Genomic DNA, 18,085 nt, shown 5'->3' on the forward strand with positions numbered 1-18,085 from the left:
TATAGAAATGAAATTTTGTCAAAATTTCCTATAGAAATGAAATTTTGACAAAATTTCTAATAGAAATGAAATTTTTACAAAATTTCCTATAGAAATGAAATTTTGACAAAATTTCTAATAGAAATGAAATTTTTACAAAATTTCCTATAGAAATGAAATTTTGACAAAATTTCCTATAGAAATGAAATGTTGACAAAATTTCCTATAGAAATGAAATTTTGACAATATTTCCTATAGAAATGAAATTTCGACAAAATTTCCTATAGAAATGAAATTTTGACAAAATTTCCTATAGAAATGAAATTTTGACAAAATTTCCTATAGAAATTAAATTTTGATAAAATTGCCTCTAGAAATAAAATTTTGACAAAATTTCCTATAGAAATTAAATTTTGATAAAATTGCCTCTAGAAATAAAATTTTGATAAAATTTCCTCTAGAATTTAAATTATGACAAAATTTCCTATAGACATTAGCGTAGCTAGGCAATTTTCCTAGGGGGCACAATTTTGACAAAATTTCCTATAGAAATGAAATTTGACAAAATTTCCTATAGAAATGAAATTTTGACAAAATTTCTAATAGAAATGAAATTTTGACAAAATTTCCTATAGAAATGACATTTTTACAAAATTTCCTATAGAAATGAAATTTTGACAAATTTTCCTATAGAAATGAAATTTTGACAAAATTTCCTATAGAAATTAAATTTTGATAAAATTGCCTCTAGAAATAAAATTTTGATAAAATTTCCTCTAGAATTTAAATTATGACAAAATTTCCTATAGACATTAGCGTAGCTAAACAATTTTCCTAGGGGGCACAATTTTGACAAAATTTCCTATAGAAATGAAATTTTTACAAAATTTCCTATAGAAATGAAATTTTGACAAATTTTCCTATAGAAATGAAATTTTGACAAAATTTCCTATATAAATTAAATTTTGATGAAATTGCCTCTAGAAATAAAATTTTGATAAAATTTCCTCTAGAATTTAAATTATGTCAAAATTTCCTATAGACATTAGCGTAGCTAAACTATTTTCCTAGGGGGCACAATTTTGTCAAAATTTCCTATAGAAATGAAATTTTGACAAAATTTCCTATAGAAATGAAATTTTGAGAAAATTTCCTATAGAAATTAAATTTTTGTAAAATTGCCTCTAGAAATAAAATTTTGATAAAATTTCCTCTAGAAATTAAATTTTGACAAAATTTCCTATAGACATTAGCGTAGCTAGACAATTTTCCGAGGGGGGCACAATTTTGACAAAATTTCCTATAGAAATGAAATTTCCTATAAAAATGACATTTTGACAAAATTTCCTATAGAAGTGAAATTTCGACAAAATTTCGTATAGAAATGAAATTTTGACAAATTTCCTATAAAAATGAAATTTTGACAAAATTTCCTATAGAAATGATATTTTGACAAAATTTCCTATAGAAATGAAATTTTGTCAAAATTTCCTATAGAAATGAAATTTTGTCAAAATTTCCTATAGACAGTAGCGTAGCTAGACAATTTTCCTAGGTGGCGACACAATTTTGACAGAATTTCCTATAGAAATGAAATTTTGACAAAATTTCCTATAGAAATGAAATTTTGACAAAATTTCCTATACAAATGAAATTTTGACAAAATTTCCTATAGAAATGAAATTTTGACAAAATTTTCTATAGAAATGAAATTTTGACAAATTTCCTATAGAAATTAAATTTTTGTAAAATTGCCTCTAGAAATAAAATTTTGATAAAATTTCCTCTAGAAATTAAATTTTGACAAAATTTCCTATAGACATTAGCGTAGCTAGACAATTTTCTTACGGGGGGCACAATTTTGACAAAATTTCCTATAGAAATGAAATTTCCTATAAAAATGACATTTTGACAAAATTTCCTATAGAAGTGAAATTTCGACAAAATTTCGTATAGAAATGAAATTTTGACAAATTTCCTATAAAAATGAAATTTTGACAAAATTTCCTATAGAAATGATATTTTGACAAAATTTCCTATAGAAATGAAATTTTGTCAAAATTTCCTATAGAAATGAAATTTTGTCAAAATTTCCTATAGAAATGAAATTTTGTCAAAATTTCCTATAGAAATGAAATTTTGCCAAAATTTCCTATAGAAATGAAATTTTGACAAAATTTCCTATAGAAATTAAATTTTGAAAAAATTTCCTATAGAAATGAAATTTTGGCAAAATTTCCTATAGAAATGAAATTTTTAAAAAATTTCCTATAGACAGTAGCGTAGCTAGACAATTTTCCTAGGGGGCGACACAATTTTGACAAAATTTCCTATAGAAATGAAATTTTGACAAAATTTCCAACAAAAGTTAAATTTTGATACAGATTCCTATAGAAATGAGATTTTGACAAAATTTCCTATATTAATTTTCGGAATTTTTATTTATGAACTGAAGAAAATCATAATCTTATTTCAATATGCTTAAGATCGGGAATGGGAAGTTCCGTCTATACTGGGGCTATATAAAAACTACCGCTCATTTTCATGTGTGTCATATGGAAAATGAGGGCTACAGAGTACTTACAGCAGACTTAAACATCCATAGCTAGATCGTTTTAGAAGTCATCCAGACCAATGAAATGAAAAAAAAAACGGAGTGACAATCTTATTATAATCCACTCCTTTGGGATACTAAAGGGTGATTTGTTAAGAGCTTGATAACTTTTTTTTTTAAAAAAACGCATAAAATTTGCAAAATCTCATCGGTTCTTTATTTGAAACGTTAGATTGGTCCATGACATTTACTTTTTGAAGATAATTTCATTTAAATGTTGACCGCGGCTGCGTCTTAGGTGGTCCATTCGGAAAGTCCAATTTTGGGCAACTTTTTCGAGCATTTCGGCCGGAATAGCCCGAATTTCTTCGGAAATGTTGTCTTCCAAAGCTGGAATAGTTGCTGGCTTATTTCTGTAGACTTTAGACTTGACGTAGCCCCACAAAAAATAGTCTAAAGGCGTCAAATCGCATGATCTTGGTGGCCAACTTACCGGTCCATTTCTTGAGATGAATTGTTCTCCGAAGTTTTCCCTCAAAATGGCCATAGAATCGCGAGCTGTGTGGCATGTAGCGCCATCTTGTTGAAACCACATGTCAACCAAGTTCAGTTCTTCCATTTTTGGCAACAAAAAGTTTGTTAGCATCGAACGATAGCGATCGCCATTCACCGTAACGTTGCGTCCAACAGCATCTTTGAAAAAATACGGTCCAATGATTCCACCAGCGTACAAACCACACCAAACAGTGCATTTTTCGGGATGCATGGGCAGTTCTTGAACGGCTTCTGGTTGCTCTTCACTCCAAATGCGGCAATTTTGCTTATTTACGTAGCCATTCAACCTGAAATGAGCCTCATCGCTGAACAAAATTTGTCGATAAAAAAGCGGATTTTCTGCCACTGATTTTGGTAATAAAATTCAATGATTTGCAAGCGTTGCTCGTTAGTAAGTCTATTCATGATGAAATGTCAAAGCATACTGAGCATCTTTCTCTTTGACACCATGTCTGAAATCCCACGTGATCTGTCAAATACTAATGCATGAAAATCCTAACCTCAAAAGAATCACCCTTTAGTTAAAAACATCGGGAAACCTTTGTTGTTGCAGTTATAAATGTGTTAAGTTTTTTTTTCAAACAGTTGGACAACGGTGGAATGCAGGACTGTTCATACCCCATTCACTATAAGTACATGTACAAAAATTCCAGTCGAATTTAAATAGTTTACAAAATTTATATAAAACACTATTGGTAAATTTATTTTACAGATGTCTTACTCTATCGTATACCAATTTCACGTTCAAACTGTTCGGCTTTTAATGTCCCATCAATGCTTCTAAAGTCTTTATTGAATACGCTATATGCACTGACTTCGTTCGATTTTTTAGGACCAGTACGGGTATTGAGATAAATGGCCACAAGAGCCGAAATTATCAAATATACAATCCCAAATTGAAGTTCAATTGCAATGATATACAAGGTAATCCAAAATGCTAAAAGAACAACGCGTAATGTATATTTAAGGAATTTGTCATTTGAGGCATCCTCTACACTTGTTGCTGTACTCTCATCGAAGTCTTCACTTGAAACAACTTCACTATCGTCCGACTGCTCCTCGGGTGTGGGACAGTCTATTACCAATACCTAAAGGTGAACTTGCAATATTAAAAATCCAAACTTTTATAAACTTCTTGATCACCTACTTGCTCTTCTTTATGCTTAGGCATTAGAAATCCACGAACTTTGTCTTTATATCGCTGGAAGGTCTCCCGGCGGGTCTTACGACGTCGATATTCGTACAATTTGTCTTCAATATTTTCCATCTAGTTTTGTCCAAGTTCCTTTTTCCAATTGTGTATGTCCAGCAGCAAATAAACAATGCACAAACATACTTTGTGACGTGTCAATGGAAATTTATTCCTACTTTCTATTGCTGCACCTGTGGCGAGAAACAATCCATAAGAATTTAAAGATTCCACGTATTCTTCGCTGATGGTAATAAATCTAATTTTCAACAAAGAATATTTCCATCCTATTTAATAAATTTTTAGATTCTTTGGTTTTGCAATGTTATTGTTTGAAAGCAAATGGGAGTAATGGCAGGTAGTGTAATATGATTAACTGCAACAGCTGATTTTGGTTTATAAATACAGCTGATAATAACATCTCATTCGAACTCTAGATTGAATTTAGTGGTGAATATATATATATATATATATATATATATATATATATATATATATATATATATATATATATATATATATATATATATATATATATATATATATATATATATATATATATATATATATATATATATATATATATATATATATATATATATATATATATCTTTAAAAATAATATCTTTAATATGAATGCAAAGATTGTAAATCTCGTTGTACGTGAAGCTATGAATAAAAATGATTAAAAGAATAAACTGTAAACGTACTTCGATAAATAAAGATTGTCCGATAAAGTAATGATTTATTTATTTAGTTTATTATTTAAAATAATATCTTTAATATGAATGCAAAGATTGTAAATCTCGTTGTATGTGAAGCCATGAATAAAAATGATTAAAACAATAAACTGTAAACGTACTTGGATAAATAAAGATTATCCGATAAATTAATGATTTATTTATTTAGTTTATTAGTTTATCATTTAAAATAATATCTTTAATATGAATATAAACACATATTTGTATTAAATGCCAACATCTATGGTTTTTGGCCAATACATGTATGTTTTTTTTTAGAATTATTTAATCTAACATATCACGAAAATAATCAATAACACTTTTATATACTTTGCCTGCCACGTTGGCAATTAGGACATCATATGAACAATTCATCTCAATATGCACCATTGGTTCTGTTGTACATTCAGAATCATGTTTTGTGATGCGAGGAGTTATTTTAAGGACATATAGTAAGTCTTTGGCTTGTCGCTCGTAATCATATTCATCATATTCTTTGCTGTTAAGTATGGCTTTTGCACTGTCTATGAGATGTTTATGAAAATTAGAGAAATAGTTATGTCGATCACATAGAAGAACTCCAGGGGGATCATCGTTGCTGCAAGAATCTTTAAGTTCGCGATAAGTTTTAAATTTTAGATAACGTTCTTCTTCAAAGTCCTCGGTTTTCGAATCGATGGATGCCACTTGCATTTCATGTTCCAATGGCTTATCATCCTGAAAGAAAAATAATATTCAAAAATAATTTTAATATAAGTAAAAAAAGTTGTAGTCTAATACCCAGTTGGTCTATATACTTCCTAAAAAAATGCCTCTGTTTATCCTTTTACACATATTTTCATTTCGATAACGTTATTTTGTTATATTGACATTATTCTTTTCATATATTGGTCAAACTGAGCAAGGTGCACATAGCGATAGCCAGTTATGATGGTTAGGTTGGGTTAAAGTGGCAGCCCGATCAAGTTTCAGGCTCACTTAGACTATTCAGTCCATTGTGATACCACATTAACTAAAACTATCTATTACATATGGACACTTATAGTCTTAACCTCTGAACTTTCTAGATTATTTAATTGATTCCTTTTCCTTCGCATCATGACAGCTCATACTCCTTATATTTCGCGCCAATAGTTTTTGCAAAATCGCGTATCAGGCAGTGACCCGTTATAGCAGATATCAGGAGTGATATCTGACTAACATATCTAGTGTGCGTTTTACGTTTAGATGGGGCCATATTTGCTTAGTGTCGTTGCAAATCTTACAATCCTCCCATCGGACATTCGCCATCATAACAGCCTTCTCACGCAGTATGAGCTTGCATGTAGCCAGAGGCACACCAACAGATTCTAGTTCCCCTGCAATATGTTAGGTAGTTCCAACTAATCCGCTTCGCAGTTCCCCGGTTTGTTCCTATGGCCAGGCACCCATATTAGGTAAATATTGTATTGCTCAGCCATCTCGTTGAGAGATTTGCGGCAGTCGATGGCCGTTTTCGAGTTAGGGGACACAGAGTCCAAGGTTTTTATTGCAGGTTCACTGTCTGAGTACATATTAATGCCAACATTCGTTGGAACATTACTTCTCAGCCAATTCGCCACTTCTCTTATTGATAATATTTCAGCCTAAAAAACACTACAGTGATGAGGTATTCTTTTCGCTATCGTTTATTTCCCGGGGTCTGTGTGCACCACGCTTCACTGTTATGATATTTGAAAATGAAAACTTGTGTAAGGCTTAAGCGAGCTTAGGATTTACAGGTTTAGAGAATTAATGAAACTTGAAAACGTCAACTTATAGCAGTTGTTAAGGCTTTTGGAACAATCATGGCCGCTCAACAAAAGATTGACTCAACGGTAAATGCTACAAATATCTAGGTAATTTTAGCTTTGCTAACGTGGATCATAATGAACTAGTATTAGGATGTTACTAACCCTAAGTATTCAATTACCTCATAGATCACGGACAAAATTTCAGATGCCGCAAATTGTTTCGCATCTTTTTTCTTATCTGATACACCATAGCGGCGAATAGATGCAACAGAGCACATTGCGATAAATTCGGGAGCATCAGGAGTCCCACCTGGAAGAAAATTGCATTGAAAAAAAGTGTTATTTTGTGTTATGATGTAACATTTTTTAAAGGCTTCTATTCTTCTAAATTGAATAAATAAATGATATAATCCAAAGCTTCATTGAACATTAATTAGGCCCAAAGAATAATAATTATATATATGAAATTTGTACAAAATAATACAAATACTGATGACTACTAATACAAAGCAATGTTAGAAACCACGTAAGAACTTGTTAATTAAACAAAACATTGGAAATATGACTTAAAATGAACCCTAAATACAGGGAACAAGATGGTCTAAGTAAAATGAATCTGTTTATCCTTTTAGTGATTGTTTCAATAAATATTATAGACAAATGTGACTACAACCTTGTTGAATTATTTCAAATACGGGTAAAGGATGCTGTTTCTGAACACAGTAATCACGTAGTTTTACTATCATATCCATCGTAGGGATTTCTACTTGGTGTATTGGCCGCACATCGTCAATTTCTGGAAAGCTCACTCGGAGCTTTTTGATCAAATTTGATGCGGCTAAATGTTTTGCATCCCTTTTAGATCTTCCAACACCGTCCGATTCCACATTCATGACTTGAGCTCGACAAACAAACGATCCGTCTGAAGAATCTATGCATTCGTAAATCGGTGGTGGAATTTTATGCTTTGCGCAGTATTCTTGTAGCGCAGATACAGTCGATTTTGATGCCATTCGCAGTAAGTTTGAACTGTTCTGTAAATCACCAATTTCTTAATTTCACAAATTTTCCCGATTTCTCAGTTTCGTGTTATAATATATAAATGAATCAGCAGCTGTTCGCCTTGCACATTTGTATAATAATAGGAATGTTCACGTACTTTTCCAATAGAAACTTGTAACAGAGTAAAATTGTTTTTTTTTATTTATTTATTTATTAAGACTATACCATAAAGGTGGGTATTAAGTTCGGGTTTAGCCGCTAAAATCGTGATTTTTTCACTAAAGTGAAAACTAAATCAGTAAAAAAAGGCATACAATTACGCATTTTTGATTCAGATTTCATTATAACTTGATGGGGAATAGTCCAAAGCAAATTTTCACAAAGTTTGTATTCCTTAAAACGGATTATTAAAGAAAAGTAATCGTGAAAAAATTGCGATTTTAAGGTGAGTATTAAGTTCGAGTTTAGCCGCTAAAGTGAAAACTAAATCGGTAAAAAAGGCATATAATTATACATATTTGTAGCAAATTTTATTATAACTTGATGGGGAATAGCCCAAAGCTAATTTTTACAAAGTTTGTTTTCCTTAAAATGGATTATTAAAGAAAAGTAATCGTGAAAAATTGACGATTTTAGCGGCTAAACTTGAACTTAATACCCACCTTTAGCGGCTAAACTCGAACTTAGTACCCATCTTAAACACGAACTTAATACTCACCTTTATTAAGTTCGAGTTTGGTGGAGTTTTAAAGCAGTGCTTTCGTTTTAATCTGTTAAAAAGAGTTCCAGTATTTATTTCGATTTTAAATCTATCCCAATTTCATGTTATTCACCGTAGAATAAGGTTAGGTTTGGTTAGGTGGCAGCCCGATGTATCAGGCTCACTTAGACTATTCAGTCCATTGTGATACCACAGTGCTGGACTTCACTGTAGAATAAAGAAATGTCTATTTGGTGTCGTCCAACCTGTGTGTATTCACTGTATCGTACACCTTTATCAAGGCGTTAAACCTCATCTATCCCTTTGATATAAATAAAATTAGATGACAAAGAAATAGAGACACACAGAAGCACTGAAAAGTTTTTGTACGGCTAATAGAAGGGGCTTCACTCGCAAAGCACAGCTATATTTCACATCTGAATCAATTTGTCATCAATGTCATTTACCAAAGCTGCAAGGAACTTTCCAATATCCAGTATACGTTCTGGTTTTTCTTGAAATTGATTAGAGATGAAAGCAGCAACAGAATAATCCCAAGCTACCTAGCCATTTGTATATGCAAAGTACTTGTCATTGTAGTGAAAATATTAAAAAAGAAATTAGACACATTACTTATTTCCAAGCCCACTAAGCACATTGATGATTGTCTCTGCACGCAATTGAGAAATCGAAAATTATTTTTAACAAATACGTAGATTATTTTATCTAAATCTTAGCAGATATAAACAATAGAAATAATTCAACGAAATTCGAATCCGATTAGATTATATCGTTCCATCTTTTATTAAAAAAATAATAACAAATTTTCTATTATTAATATACATCATAACCATACATAGGACCTTCCATATAGGCTCTATGTTGATCGGGTGAATTACGTCGTATACGTCGGCCAATAGGTTCTAAATCGTTATAGCATTTGGGGAAAACTCGTTCAACAGCCTCTATGGCTTCTTTACGGGTTACGTTACGCACAGCTAAAACGGAGGCTAGGGCTTTTGACTTGACACAATTCTGGAAGAGAAATTGTTACGTTTGTTACTAATACGACATAAATACCAGCCGAAAAGCACTCACCTGATGACTTTGTTTTATATTGAACATAGAAGCATCACCTTGCATCATCGCACTCAAGAAGGAGCAATGTGCTAAGTTAGCCGCCCTTATTTCTGTGCATGCTAAGTGATCTATGTTACGGAAATCCAAGTCATTGTTGCAATAATCAAACATATGTATCATCTCATGCGTTAATACTCCTTGAACCATACCCTCCTTTTTGGCCATATTCTGGCAAACAACAATTTGATTTAAAACTGGATCATAGCCTCCGGTGACACTGGTATCACAAACTTCACATGATATGTGACGTCTAAGATCAATGGGACATCCCGAACTCTTGAGTGCACCCATCATTAATTTCACCAGTGGACTATTTTTCACACACCAATATACATTACGTTCACATTTTACTTTATCCATGTTTTCATGGCCTTCCAAACCCAAAAATATCCTAGACCATTTTGGCTTGAATTCTTCGCCCCGTCGTTCCGGATATAGATCATAGCCCCACTCTTTGGTTGCCTTTTTCTCAGAGGGTGCTTCAATGTTATTCTTTTCTTGGTCTTTGGTGACATTTTGAGGTGTAGTTGTAGAAGATTGCAAATCAATTCCTGGTATTTCTTCTTGCGATTTGGCTTCAACTTTTGTAAACCAACCCATGTTTAATTTTTGTCTTGTGTTTATTTATCAAAAACCAATTGAGTTTCTCAAATGTCTGGTTAAATAACATTTCAACCAGTGATTTTCCACAATTTCGATAACAGATGTTATCGATATCTTGTATTGACGAGAGCCACACATCTGTGCCATAATAGGCCGGTTTTGGGTATACACTACTGCCGAAGACCACGGCGCATTATAAAAAGATTTGCCGGAGAACCAAAGATACTACAACGTTAATACATCCACCTTTCATGCAAAGTGTCAAGGATTCCATTCAATTTCCGCCTGAAAACTACAATATTTTTTGGGGCTGTAGTTCTTTACCTACGTGTGAATATCCTCATCTCGAGAAAAAACATGCCTCACAATCGATAACATGATGCAACTTGGCAACTCTATTATTGTTTGTGTTATTCTTGTGGTTATTCTCCGCTGAGGACGATTTTTGTTTTTGTATTGTTACCAGTACTATTTATTTTATTTAATTTTTATTTACATCAGTAGTAAATTATGAAAACTTCTACAACACAACAAAACGAAGATACGCCGAAGACAACTCAAAAATCTACAAAGAAAACAAAATCTAGAGCAAAATCAACTAAAGAATCTCAAAACCTTGGAAGCACAGTGAAAAATGTTACTCCAACCAGCGGAGCATTGACAACACAACAGCAGCAAAACAATACAACAAATCAGTTAAATTTGATTGCAACAACTCCCACTTCGTCGTTAGCAAGTGGGGTAGGAGTAGGGGTAAATATGTTTGAGAGTTCCTCCTTAACACAAGTAGGAGGAAGTGGTCTTGTTGGTGGTGGTGGTGGTACAAATAGTAATGAAATTAATACAATGTCAAGAGTAAGTAATGTAAAATGCTATGTAGTTTTTTAACACTCTAATTGGAATTTTAGAATCATCACAAGAGTTATGCCGGTTTAGAGCCTCGCTCGATAAAAATCATATGGGAACAGCATGATCAAAGTGATATTGAACTATCCGCGGAAGTGTGTTCAAGAGTTGCTGAAGATGCTTCTTACAAGTTATGGGAATTAATAAATGTAATTTAGCGCCTTTATAAAAGCGTCAAGTATTAGATAATGAAGTTGTGTACTTATAGAACATAAAAACCTATTCGCGTCATTCGGGAGGGGCAATAACATACGATTTAGTAAATGAAGTCCTTAAAGATTCCGACGTACCTCCTTGTTTGGGAGCCATGGATAGTGACTATGATCGCATTGATTATGATGGAAGCTACTTCTTCTACTCCGACAAAATTCTGGAATTGCGCGATGAATATCAAAAAGATGTTTCGTTTAATATGGCATCAGGACCAGATTTCAAATGCTCATGGCCAGTCGAAGAAAAGCATATGGAAAACTTTAAGAGATATGTTCCCAGTTTAATAAACGGTGGGTATAGAACTTTTTAAATTAATAATACAATACTACAGTTCTGATACATCAACACAAACTGCAGTTGCTATAAATGGTAATACAGATGATTTAGATACGGCATTGACTGAGGCAGCATTAAGTCCCCTGATTGGTTCCTGTTATCGTTTGATACTTACAAAGATTATACAAATTATAGCATTTAAACAAAGTAATGACATCAGTTCTCGATGTTGGCGTTTACTAAGAGCATTATCCTCGAATCCTCGTACAAGAGATGTGGATTGTCGCGAAGAATATTACCATTTATCCGAGATACTTGTGTGTCAACTTTTAGCTCCATTGGAATCAATAAAAATACAAAACAATAATTCCATGAAAGATGATGAATGCCCAGATCATCAAACTGTAAAAATGGAAATGGATACGGCAGTTCCATTTGGTGGTACAAATGAACTGTCCTCAATAGTTGATCAGACTATGGAAGTATCAACGGTGGATCAGGATACTAGCGAAAAAATATTCAAATTAGAACCAGATAGTGACGAAGAAGTAATGAATGTGTATGATGGAAATTCTGGAAATATGCAATCATCCCAGTACTTTGCCTCCCCCGTAGAATGGGAATTTGTGAATGAGCTATGTGAAACTTTGGGAATGTTGGGAGCTCTTAACGGTTATTTTCAAAGTGAATGTTTGTACCATATTATAAGAAGACTGAAACGATTCTTCAAAGGGCGTATTATTCAAAAGGAAAGAGGTAAGCATATACATACATTAGAAAATATAAATTATATAAATTACAAAATATTATTTATAGATTACAATTACATAAGCCGTGCCGTTCGTGGGCTAACTGCTTTAGGAGAATATGCATTTCGTGAATTCATACCTTTTATATATAGGCTTAATTTGGAAGATATACCTGAAACAATATGGGTTGACTTTAATGTAAGTTTTTTTCATGGAATTCCGCTTGCACTTATTGTAAACACAATGTATTCTAGATATCTGCGGTATTTTTACACAGTCATGATGACATTTTCCTTTATGAATGGCTCCAAGATGTATGCGGAGCTGATAAACTACAACCATTTCTCACCAATTACGCTCAATATTATGATAAATTTTTAAGATACCGTTATACAAAATGCAAACAACCCACATTTAAATTAAATCCTAAAGTTGGTGTACGTCGTTTGGAATGGAATACCTTAGCGGCTGCAATGTGCCACGGTGACGATCCCAATAAAGCATTAAAGCCCAAACCATCAATGAATGATCTATTTCCTGAATTAAAATCCATTAATATGAAATTAAATCGTGCTGGTAATATACGATTTAAGTTTGCCGGTTGTAGGCCGGTTATTTTGAAATCGAAGCAACCCATAGGAGACAATATACAAACATCAGACAATGGATTCTCTCCAAATGATATATTGATAGCGAAGCGCAAACTTTTTAAACCTTTAACAAATGAAAAATCTAAAATACCATTATGTAGTTACTACTTTCTGAAAATATAATTTGAATAAAATATTTAACTGTAGTTTTGTTTGTACTATAGTACATAAAGGACCACGGATTCAATCATGAATATAAAAAAAAATATTTGATGGCGACAGTTGTATTGTAAGAATCTATTCATAAGTGGTAGAACGATTTTCAGGCTAGCATATACAGAATTCGAACAATCATTTTAAATATTTTAGTATATAGCCTCCTTTCCTTTTTCAATAGACCTTTAGCTTTTGGGATACGTTCTTGAGTACCATGATTAATAGTGAACTATATTCAATAAATCTTAAATTATCAATTGAACAAAAATATGTTAATCAATTGGTATGTGAAATTCAAATTACAAATATGTTGAAGTATTGTAGTGCAATATTTATTAAAAAAAAAAACATAATGCTTTAATTATTTTATTGTTGTGTCACATTAAAGATCCATATTAAAAAGTCTTTCTACAATTTATTTGGATGTTAATAAAAAATATCCCAATGAGGGTTTATTTACGCAAAATAATAGCTTTCCATAATACCATGATTTCATCTAGGCTACTTATAATTTGAATTGTTTTAATATATATTTACATAGTATAAATTTCCCTGAAAACGGCAATATGAAAGTTTTCAACTAGCTAATCATATTATTGCATATTAAGTATAATATAAATAATTTCTTATTGTGTTACAATAAAATCTTGTTATGCTCAAAGTTCCAACTATAAGTGCGATAAATACAGTCCATTTTCCCAATCAAAATATACAAAATAGCCATAGAAATCCCAGTAGGCTGTCATATGATAACCCATGTTCGTAAACACCACGACGTACTCAAACAATGCGAAGAAGGTGTAAACTAAAAAGAGGGAAAGCATAATTTATATACTCAAACTATATGATATCATATACTCACCTCCTGGTTCGCACTTTGAATTGTGCCGTAGAAAAAAGTAACCCGCCAAAGCAAATGCTAATAAATTTATCAAAAAGAATAAAAGTTTGTAGCGCACCGATTTTTCTTCCGTCTCTGTCAGTGCTTGCTTTCGTCCATTCTTATTGAGGAAATACGATATGAACATATATAATTCACTACATGCAATGAAGGTTACAAAGGAATTTCGATGCATTTCATAGCTATCAGAAGATGTCCACAGGGACAGTGAGAGCAACGCAATATTCTCAATGACATTTAAGGAAACGGCGATTTGAGCGAATATACGGCGATTTCTTCGTATTTGTTCTTTATAATATTTATAATAAATATGGCTCACTGCCAGTCGCGCTGGCAAGTGAAGTATAATAGCGATACGCCAGACAGACTTTTGGGGCTCGTAATTACCAATGGCTGCAGAAATTGAGGGCAGATAGTTTTTGACATCGCAATGAGTGAAAGTGGCACGTTCAAAGTCGAAAACGACAGACCAGATTATGCAAAAGAGGAAAGCACCCAATGCTAGACTTATAGCACTTATGGCAATTTTGGGAAAAGCAACTCGGAACAATACTTTCGGCCCATTCAATCTTTCATAGGTCGGTAACATTTTCCATGTGGGTATTTGTGTCCGGTATAAAATCGTTTTTGTATTTGTACATAGAAAATTTGGGTGGTGCTGATATTACTGTAACAAAATATGACTATTGGGTGCCAGCTGTGTTTGTTCAACTGCAATAGGAAAGTTAAAATTGCTATTTTGTTAACGACGAATTTATTTTGCTTACTTGTCATTATGCACTCGATGCAGAATTTTTGTCAAGTTTTATTCAAAAAGCCATCTTGGCAACTCAATTTTTCATAAAGTTACCTAAATTTCTTATCTAGAGAATTGTTTCCATGGTTTGTTGTTGTTTTTACCTTTATGGTGGTCGTTGTTGTTGTCAAAGTACGTAAACAAACCCTAATCGATAAAGATAAATAATCGATATTTGCGAATTTGGACCAATCAAATTTGATGGTTTCCTTAATTTAAGGCGAATGACGTTTGTACGTCATTAAAGGAGTGATTTAATAGTTGTGTTCCCCTAAAGGCCTCCTTATGCATGTAACGTAGCCGTAAAATAAAGGAAACGTCCCAAAAAACGCAGGATGAGCGTTTTTCAAAAGCAGTTTCAGTTTGAGAATAAATATCATTTTCAATATAAATTCAACTTGACTTGAAATAGCTCACATTTTCAAATTTTGCAAATTACTTCCAACTCCCAAAATGTTGAAGAAATCTTTGAATATCCCAATAAACACAAACGTTTGAAAAATACTAAAATTCAATAATTTTTCAAACATTTTTTCAAAGGATTAGGGTAATATTCAAGTTGAGAAATTGTTGAGAAAATCGCGTTCTCAACAAAAAACAGACATTACCCTCAACAGTAAAATTCAACACAATAGCAATAATTTCTCAATTGTAATCCTCAAATTGAAATGCATCGCTACTCAATAATTTCTCAAACAGTTTTCAACGTGAGAAAAATAAAAAATTAGCATTGTTGCGAATACTTTCAAACCACAATTTGTATGAAAGTCAATCCTAGTTCTAACTGAAAGTCAATACTAAATTTCTAGGGATTTTGTAAATTTTATTATTTTTTTTCGTTAACAAATATAATAATCTTAAAAATAACATTAATAATATATAAAAATAATAATATAATACCAATCAAAATGTAATTATCTTATTAAACATATTAATAAATAAAACTATGAATACAACTTTAAATATCTTAAACATTTTTACATGTATAATTCCATTTCCTCCATAATGTTGGTGTCAAATAACTACTAATTAATATGCTGGCAATTTTAAATAATTACTATCGAGGAACTTGCTGGCTTGTGTGTTAGAATAGATTCCAGCAAGAGGAAATCACAAAATATCAACCTGATGACGGGATGTAAATTGATGTAATGCACATTTTCATCCAGAAGTTCTTGATATAGGAATTGTTGCACTTTGTAAGTTTTCTGAAAACTTTTCTTTGTTGTTTCCTTCATTGGTTTTTCATCGGCCAACATCTTCCAAGAATATACCATCCAATGATTTTAGTTTTCTACAAAACAATCGAGTTTTGTGCTTTCCATTATGTTTTCATTTCACTTTTTATTTTGACTTACCAATTTGTATTTCTTCCAAGAACGTCGTGATTTCCTCAAGAACGTTGGTGTTACAAAATTGTTGTTATTAAAATACTGGCAATTTTCAGGAACTTGATGACCAGATAATTGGAATAAATTTCCAGCAATTTCAATTCACAAAATAACAAATTAAACCGATGATGCGAAGTAAATTAAACTATCGATGTGATGCGAATTATCATCCAGTAGTTGTTGATATGGAAAAGCATAAATACCAAGTTTTTTTTGGTTGCACTTTGATTTATGGAAACTTTCTCTTCTCGATAAGCCACTACCATTGTTCATCGGCCAGCCTCTTAATGTGTCCAAGAATCAGCATCCAAATATTTTAGTCTTCTGCAAAGAGATTTGAGTTTAGTGACTTCCTTAAAGTTTTCATTTCGTGTTTTAGTTTTACTTACCAATTATTATAAGCAATTTCAATTGATTATTAAAAAATTTCCACATTTTTGTATTTCTTCCACGAACTTTGTTGACCAAAGTAGTATTGAAAACCATGTGGTTTTTTCGTTGCATTTCAGGGTAGTGTTTTGTCAAAGCCCTGCCAACATTTTTTGAATTTGGGGACTCTTTTGAGAATCCCCACTACGTCGAAAACAATCATATACGACATCAAAAACTCGTCGGAAAAGCGCCGTCACTATTGAGAAGTTGTACCACGCCAAGTTACTACAAAAATGTTTCGCATGAGTGCAATTATTAGGTGCCTTTATAGATCAATTTAGAACGACGCCAATAAGGGACCCTCCAAACAATCAGAAAAAGTGCATTTTAAGATAGTTGTAAAAGAATCATTGTGGTCGAGTAAAACACGTTTGTTTAGATATTTATTAATTTGATTAAACATTTACAAATTCTTAAAAATATAACATTTATACCACTATCACATTACATTTAACATAATTTTTCGCATTAATGATGATGTTGAGTTACAAGTAGCGAGTTACATGTTGCTGCGTCTATCAACCAGTGTTTTTATTCCATGGAGGCAGCGTGTCTGTAAAATATCTGAAAAACAATCACTTTATTCCATTTGGAAAATCACCAAATTGTTCACCAATATACCTTTCACAATTTTAAGCGTATAATCTATGTTTTCAGAACTTTATTTTCGTTTTTATTTAATTAAAATATAACAAGCTGGTTGCGCTTGGCGTTTCACAAAAAAAAAAAAAATGGCTTTTTTAACAGTAGGGATGGCAAATTACTTGCATGTACTTTTTGATGTACCTTTTCATGATGGTTGAAGTGACATTTACGAGTCTGTGGTAACGATGAGGTTGAAATGGAACTTTGAAATGCTGGCAGGGAGTTTTCTCCAATTATCTTCAACACATTTTCAAAGTTTTCGTCAACATTTTGCCAAATTGGTTGTAATTCGCAAACAACTTGAAGAAGTATTGAAGATGAGCTTTTTCAAGTCAAGTTGAATTTATGTTGAAAATTATATTTTCCCTCAAACTGAAGAGGTGTTGCATTTGAAAAACGCTCATCCTGTGTTTATTGGGATGTGTTGAAAATAATTGGAGAAAACGTTTTCAAAACACTGCCACGAAATGCCACAAAAAACATGTGGTTTTCAATACTTGTTTGTGCAACGAAGTTCGTGGTAAGAAAAAATAAAAAAAAAATGAAATAAAACGTTAAGGAAGTCACTAAATTCATATCTCGTCGCAGAAAATAAAAGTTTTGGATTCTACATTCTTGAAAACATTAAAACGCTGACCTATGAACTAATTTTGGACTATTATACTACGTTCGCACTAGACACGAAATCCTCGTAAAGGATTTTGGCCAAAATCCTCCTAGATCTCAGTAGAATTGC

At 32.2% G+C, this 18,085-nt stretch overlaps 5 protein-coding genes and 2 long non-coding RNA genes across 8 annotated transcripts; 1 reads left to right on the forward strand and 6 right to left on the reverse strand.

Annotated features, from left to right (window-relative positions):
- Positions 1 to 3,764: 3,764 nt before the first annotated feature.
- On the reverse strand, positions 3,765 to 4,650 carry Saysd1 (SAYSVFN motif domain containing 1). The gene is made up of 2 exons (XM_075297095.1): positions 4,236 to 4,650; positions 3,765 to 4,176 (listed from the first exon to the last, which is right to left on the reverse strand). Exons 1-2 carry the CDS (start codon positions 4,353 to 4,355, stop codon positions 3,811 to 3,813), a joined length of 486 nt encoding a protein of 161 aa, XP_075153210.1. The 5' UTR covers positions 4,356 to 4,650; the 3' UTR covers positions 3,765 to 3,810.
- A 480-nt stretch (positions 4,651 to 5,130) lies between these two features.
- r2d2 lies at positions 5,131 to 7,901 on the reverse strand. Its single transcript, XM_075297097.1, has 3 exons — positions 7,463 to 7,901; positions 6,969 to 7,099; positions 5,131 to 5,734 (listed from the first exon to the last, which is right to left on the reverse strand). The coding sequence occupies exons 1-3, from the start codon at positions 7,800 to 7,802 to the stop codon at positions 5,303 to 5,305; spliced, it is 903 nt and encodes a 300-aa protein (XP_075153212.1). The 5' UTR covers positions 7,803 to 7,901; the 3' UTR covers positions 5,131 to 5,302.
- Positions 7,902 to 9,266: 1,365 nt separating this feature from the next.
- Positions 9,267 to 10,322, reverse strand: LOC142226862 (mitochondrial inner membrane protease ATP23 homolog). The gene is made up of 2 exons (XM_075297100.1): positions 9,590 to 10,322; positions 9,267 to 9,526 (listed from the first exon to the last, which is right to left on the reverse strand). The coding sequence occupies exons 1-2, from the start codon at positions 10,229 to 10,231 to the stop codon at positions 9,326 to 9,328; spliced, it is 843 nt and encodes a 280-aa protein (XP_075153215.1). The 5' UTR covers positions 10,232 to 10,322; the 3' UTR covers positions 9,267 to 9,325.
- A 73-nt stretch (positions 10,323 to 10,395) lies between these two features.
- On the forward strand, positions 10,396 to 13,164 carry Saf6 (SAGA factor-like TAF6). 2 transcript variants are annotated; one of them, XM_075297099.1, is made up of 6 exons: positions 10,396 to 10,987; positions 11,143 to 11,289; positions 11,349 to 11,643; positions 11,711 to 12,385; positions 12,446 to 12,576; positions 12,633 to 13,164. In XM_075297099.1, the coding sequence occupies exons 1-6, from the start codon at positions 10,745 to 10,747 to the stop codon at positions 13,149 to 13,151; spliced, it is 2,010 nt and encodes a 669-aa protein (XP_075153214.1). In that variant the 5' UTR covers positions 10,396 to 10,744; the 3' UTR covers positions 13,152 to 13,164. The 2 variants fall into 2 exon arrangements, with proteins under 2 accessions (XP_075153214.1, XP_075153213.1); XM_075297098.1 differs by having other exon boundaries at positions 10,397 to 11,089.
- A 434-nt stretch (positions 13,165 to 13,598) lies between these two features.
- On the reverse strand, positions 13,599 to 15,054 carry LOC142226863 (post-GPI attachment to proteins factor 2-like). The gene is made up of 3 exons (XM_075297101.1): positions 14,853 to 15,054; positions 14,047 to 14,796; positions 13,599 to 13,989 (listed from the first exon to the last, which is right to left on the reverse strand). Exons 2-3 carry the CDS (start codon positions 14,672 to 14,674, stop codon positions 13,853 to 13,855), a joined length of 765 nt encoding a protein of 254 aa, XP_075153216.1. The 5' UTR covers positions 14,675 to 14,796; positions 14,853 to 15,054; the 3' UTR covers positions 13,599 to 13,852.
- Positions 15,055 to 15,982: 928 nt separating this feature from the next.
- On the reverse strand, positions 15,983 to 16,799 carry LOC142224436 (uncharacterized). The gene is made up of 3 exons (XR_012719160.1): positions 16,662 to 16,799; positions 16,240 to 16,596; positions 15,983 to 16,175 (listed from the first exon to the last, which is right to left on the reverse strand). It is a non-coding gene; the product is annotated as an uncharacterized LOC142224436 (long non-coding RNA).
- Positions 16,800 to 17,054: 255 nt separating this feature from the next.
- LOC142224437 (uncharacterized) lies at positions 17,055 to 17,764 on the reverse strand. The gene is made up of 2 exons (XR_012719161.1): positions 17,326 to 17,764; positions 17,055 to 17,268 (listed from the first exon to the last, which is right to left on the reverse strand). It is a non-coding gene; the product is annotated as an uncharacterized LOC142224437 (long non-coding RNA).
- Between the last annotated feature and the right edge of the window lie 321 nt (positions 17,765 to 18,085).

The sequence above is a fragment of the Haematobia irritans genome, chromosome 2 (genome assembly GCF_050003625.1).
Source record: "Haematobia irritans isolate KBUSLIRL chromosome 2, ASM5000362v1, whole genome shotgun sequence".
NCBI classification, from domain to species: domain Eukaryota; kingdom Metazoa; phylum Arthropoda; class Insecta; order Diptera; family Muscidae; genus Haematobia; species Haematobia irritans.

Bases quoted from the DNA above. Each gene is read 5' to 3' on its own strand.
- Saysd1 (XM_075297095.1), bottom strand. From the start codon at position 4,355: ATGGAAAATATTGAAGACAAATTGTACGAATATCGACGTCGTAAGACC. The intron at 4,177-4,235 runs GTAGGTGATCAA...GTTCACCTTTAG, and splicing joins CTAAGCATAAAGAAGAGCAA to GTATTGGTAATAGACTGTCC.
- r2d2 (XM_075297097.1), bottom strand. From the start codon at position 7,802: ATGGCATCAAAATCGACTGTATCTGCGCTACAAGAATACTGCGCAAAG. The intron at 7,100-7,462 runs GTTGTAGTCACA...ATTTTCTTCCAG, and splicing joins ATTTGAAATAATTCAACAAG to GTGGGACTCCTGATGCTCCC. The intron at 5,735-6,968 runs GTAATTGAATAC...TTTTTCTTTCAG, and splicing joins TTTTGTCCGTGATCTATGAG to GATGATAAGCCATTGGAACA.
- LOC142226862 (XM_075297100.1), bottom strand. From the start codon at position 10,231: ATGGGTTGGTTTACAAAAGTTGAAGCCAAATCGCAAGAAGAAATACCA. The intron at 9,527-9,589 runs GTGAGTGCTTTT...TTTCTCTTCCAG, and splicing joins ATATAAAACAAAGTCATCAG to AATTGTGTCAAGTCAAAAGC.
- Saf6 (XM_075297098.1), top strand. From the start codon at position 10,745: ATGAAAACTTCTACAACACAACAAAACGAAGATACGCCGAAGACAACT. The intron at 11,644-11,710 runs GTGGGTATAGAA...CACAAACTGCAG, and splicing joins TGTTCCCAGTTTAATAAACG to TTGCTATAAATGGTAATACA. The intron at 12,577-12,632 runs GTAAGTTTTTTT...AATGTATTCTAG, and splicing joins CAATATGGGTTGACTTTAAT to ATATCTGCGGTATTTTTACA.
- LOC142226863 (XM_075297101.1), bottom strand. From the start codon at position 14,674: ATGTTACCGACCTATGAAAGATTGAATGGGCCGAAAGTATTGTTCCGA. The intron at 13,990-14,046 runs GTGAGTATATGA...CCCTCTTTTTAG, and splicing joins TTCAAAGTGCGAACCAGGAG to TTTACACCTTCTTCGCATTG.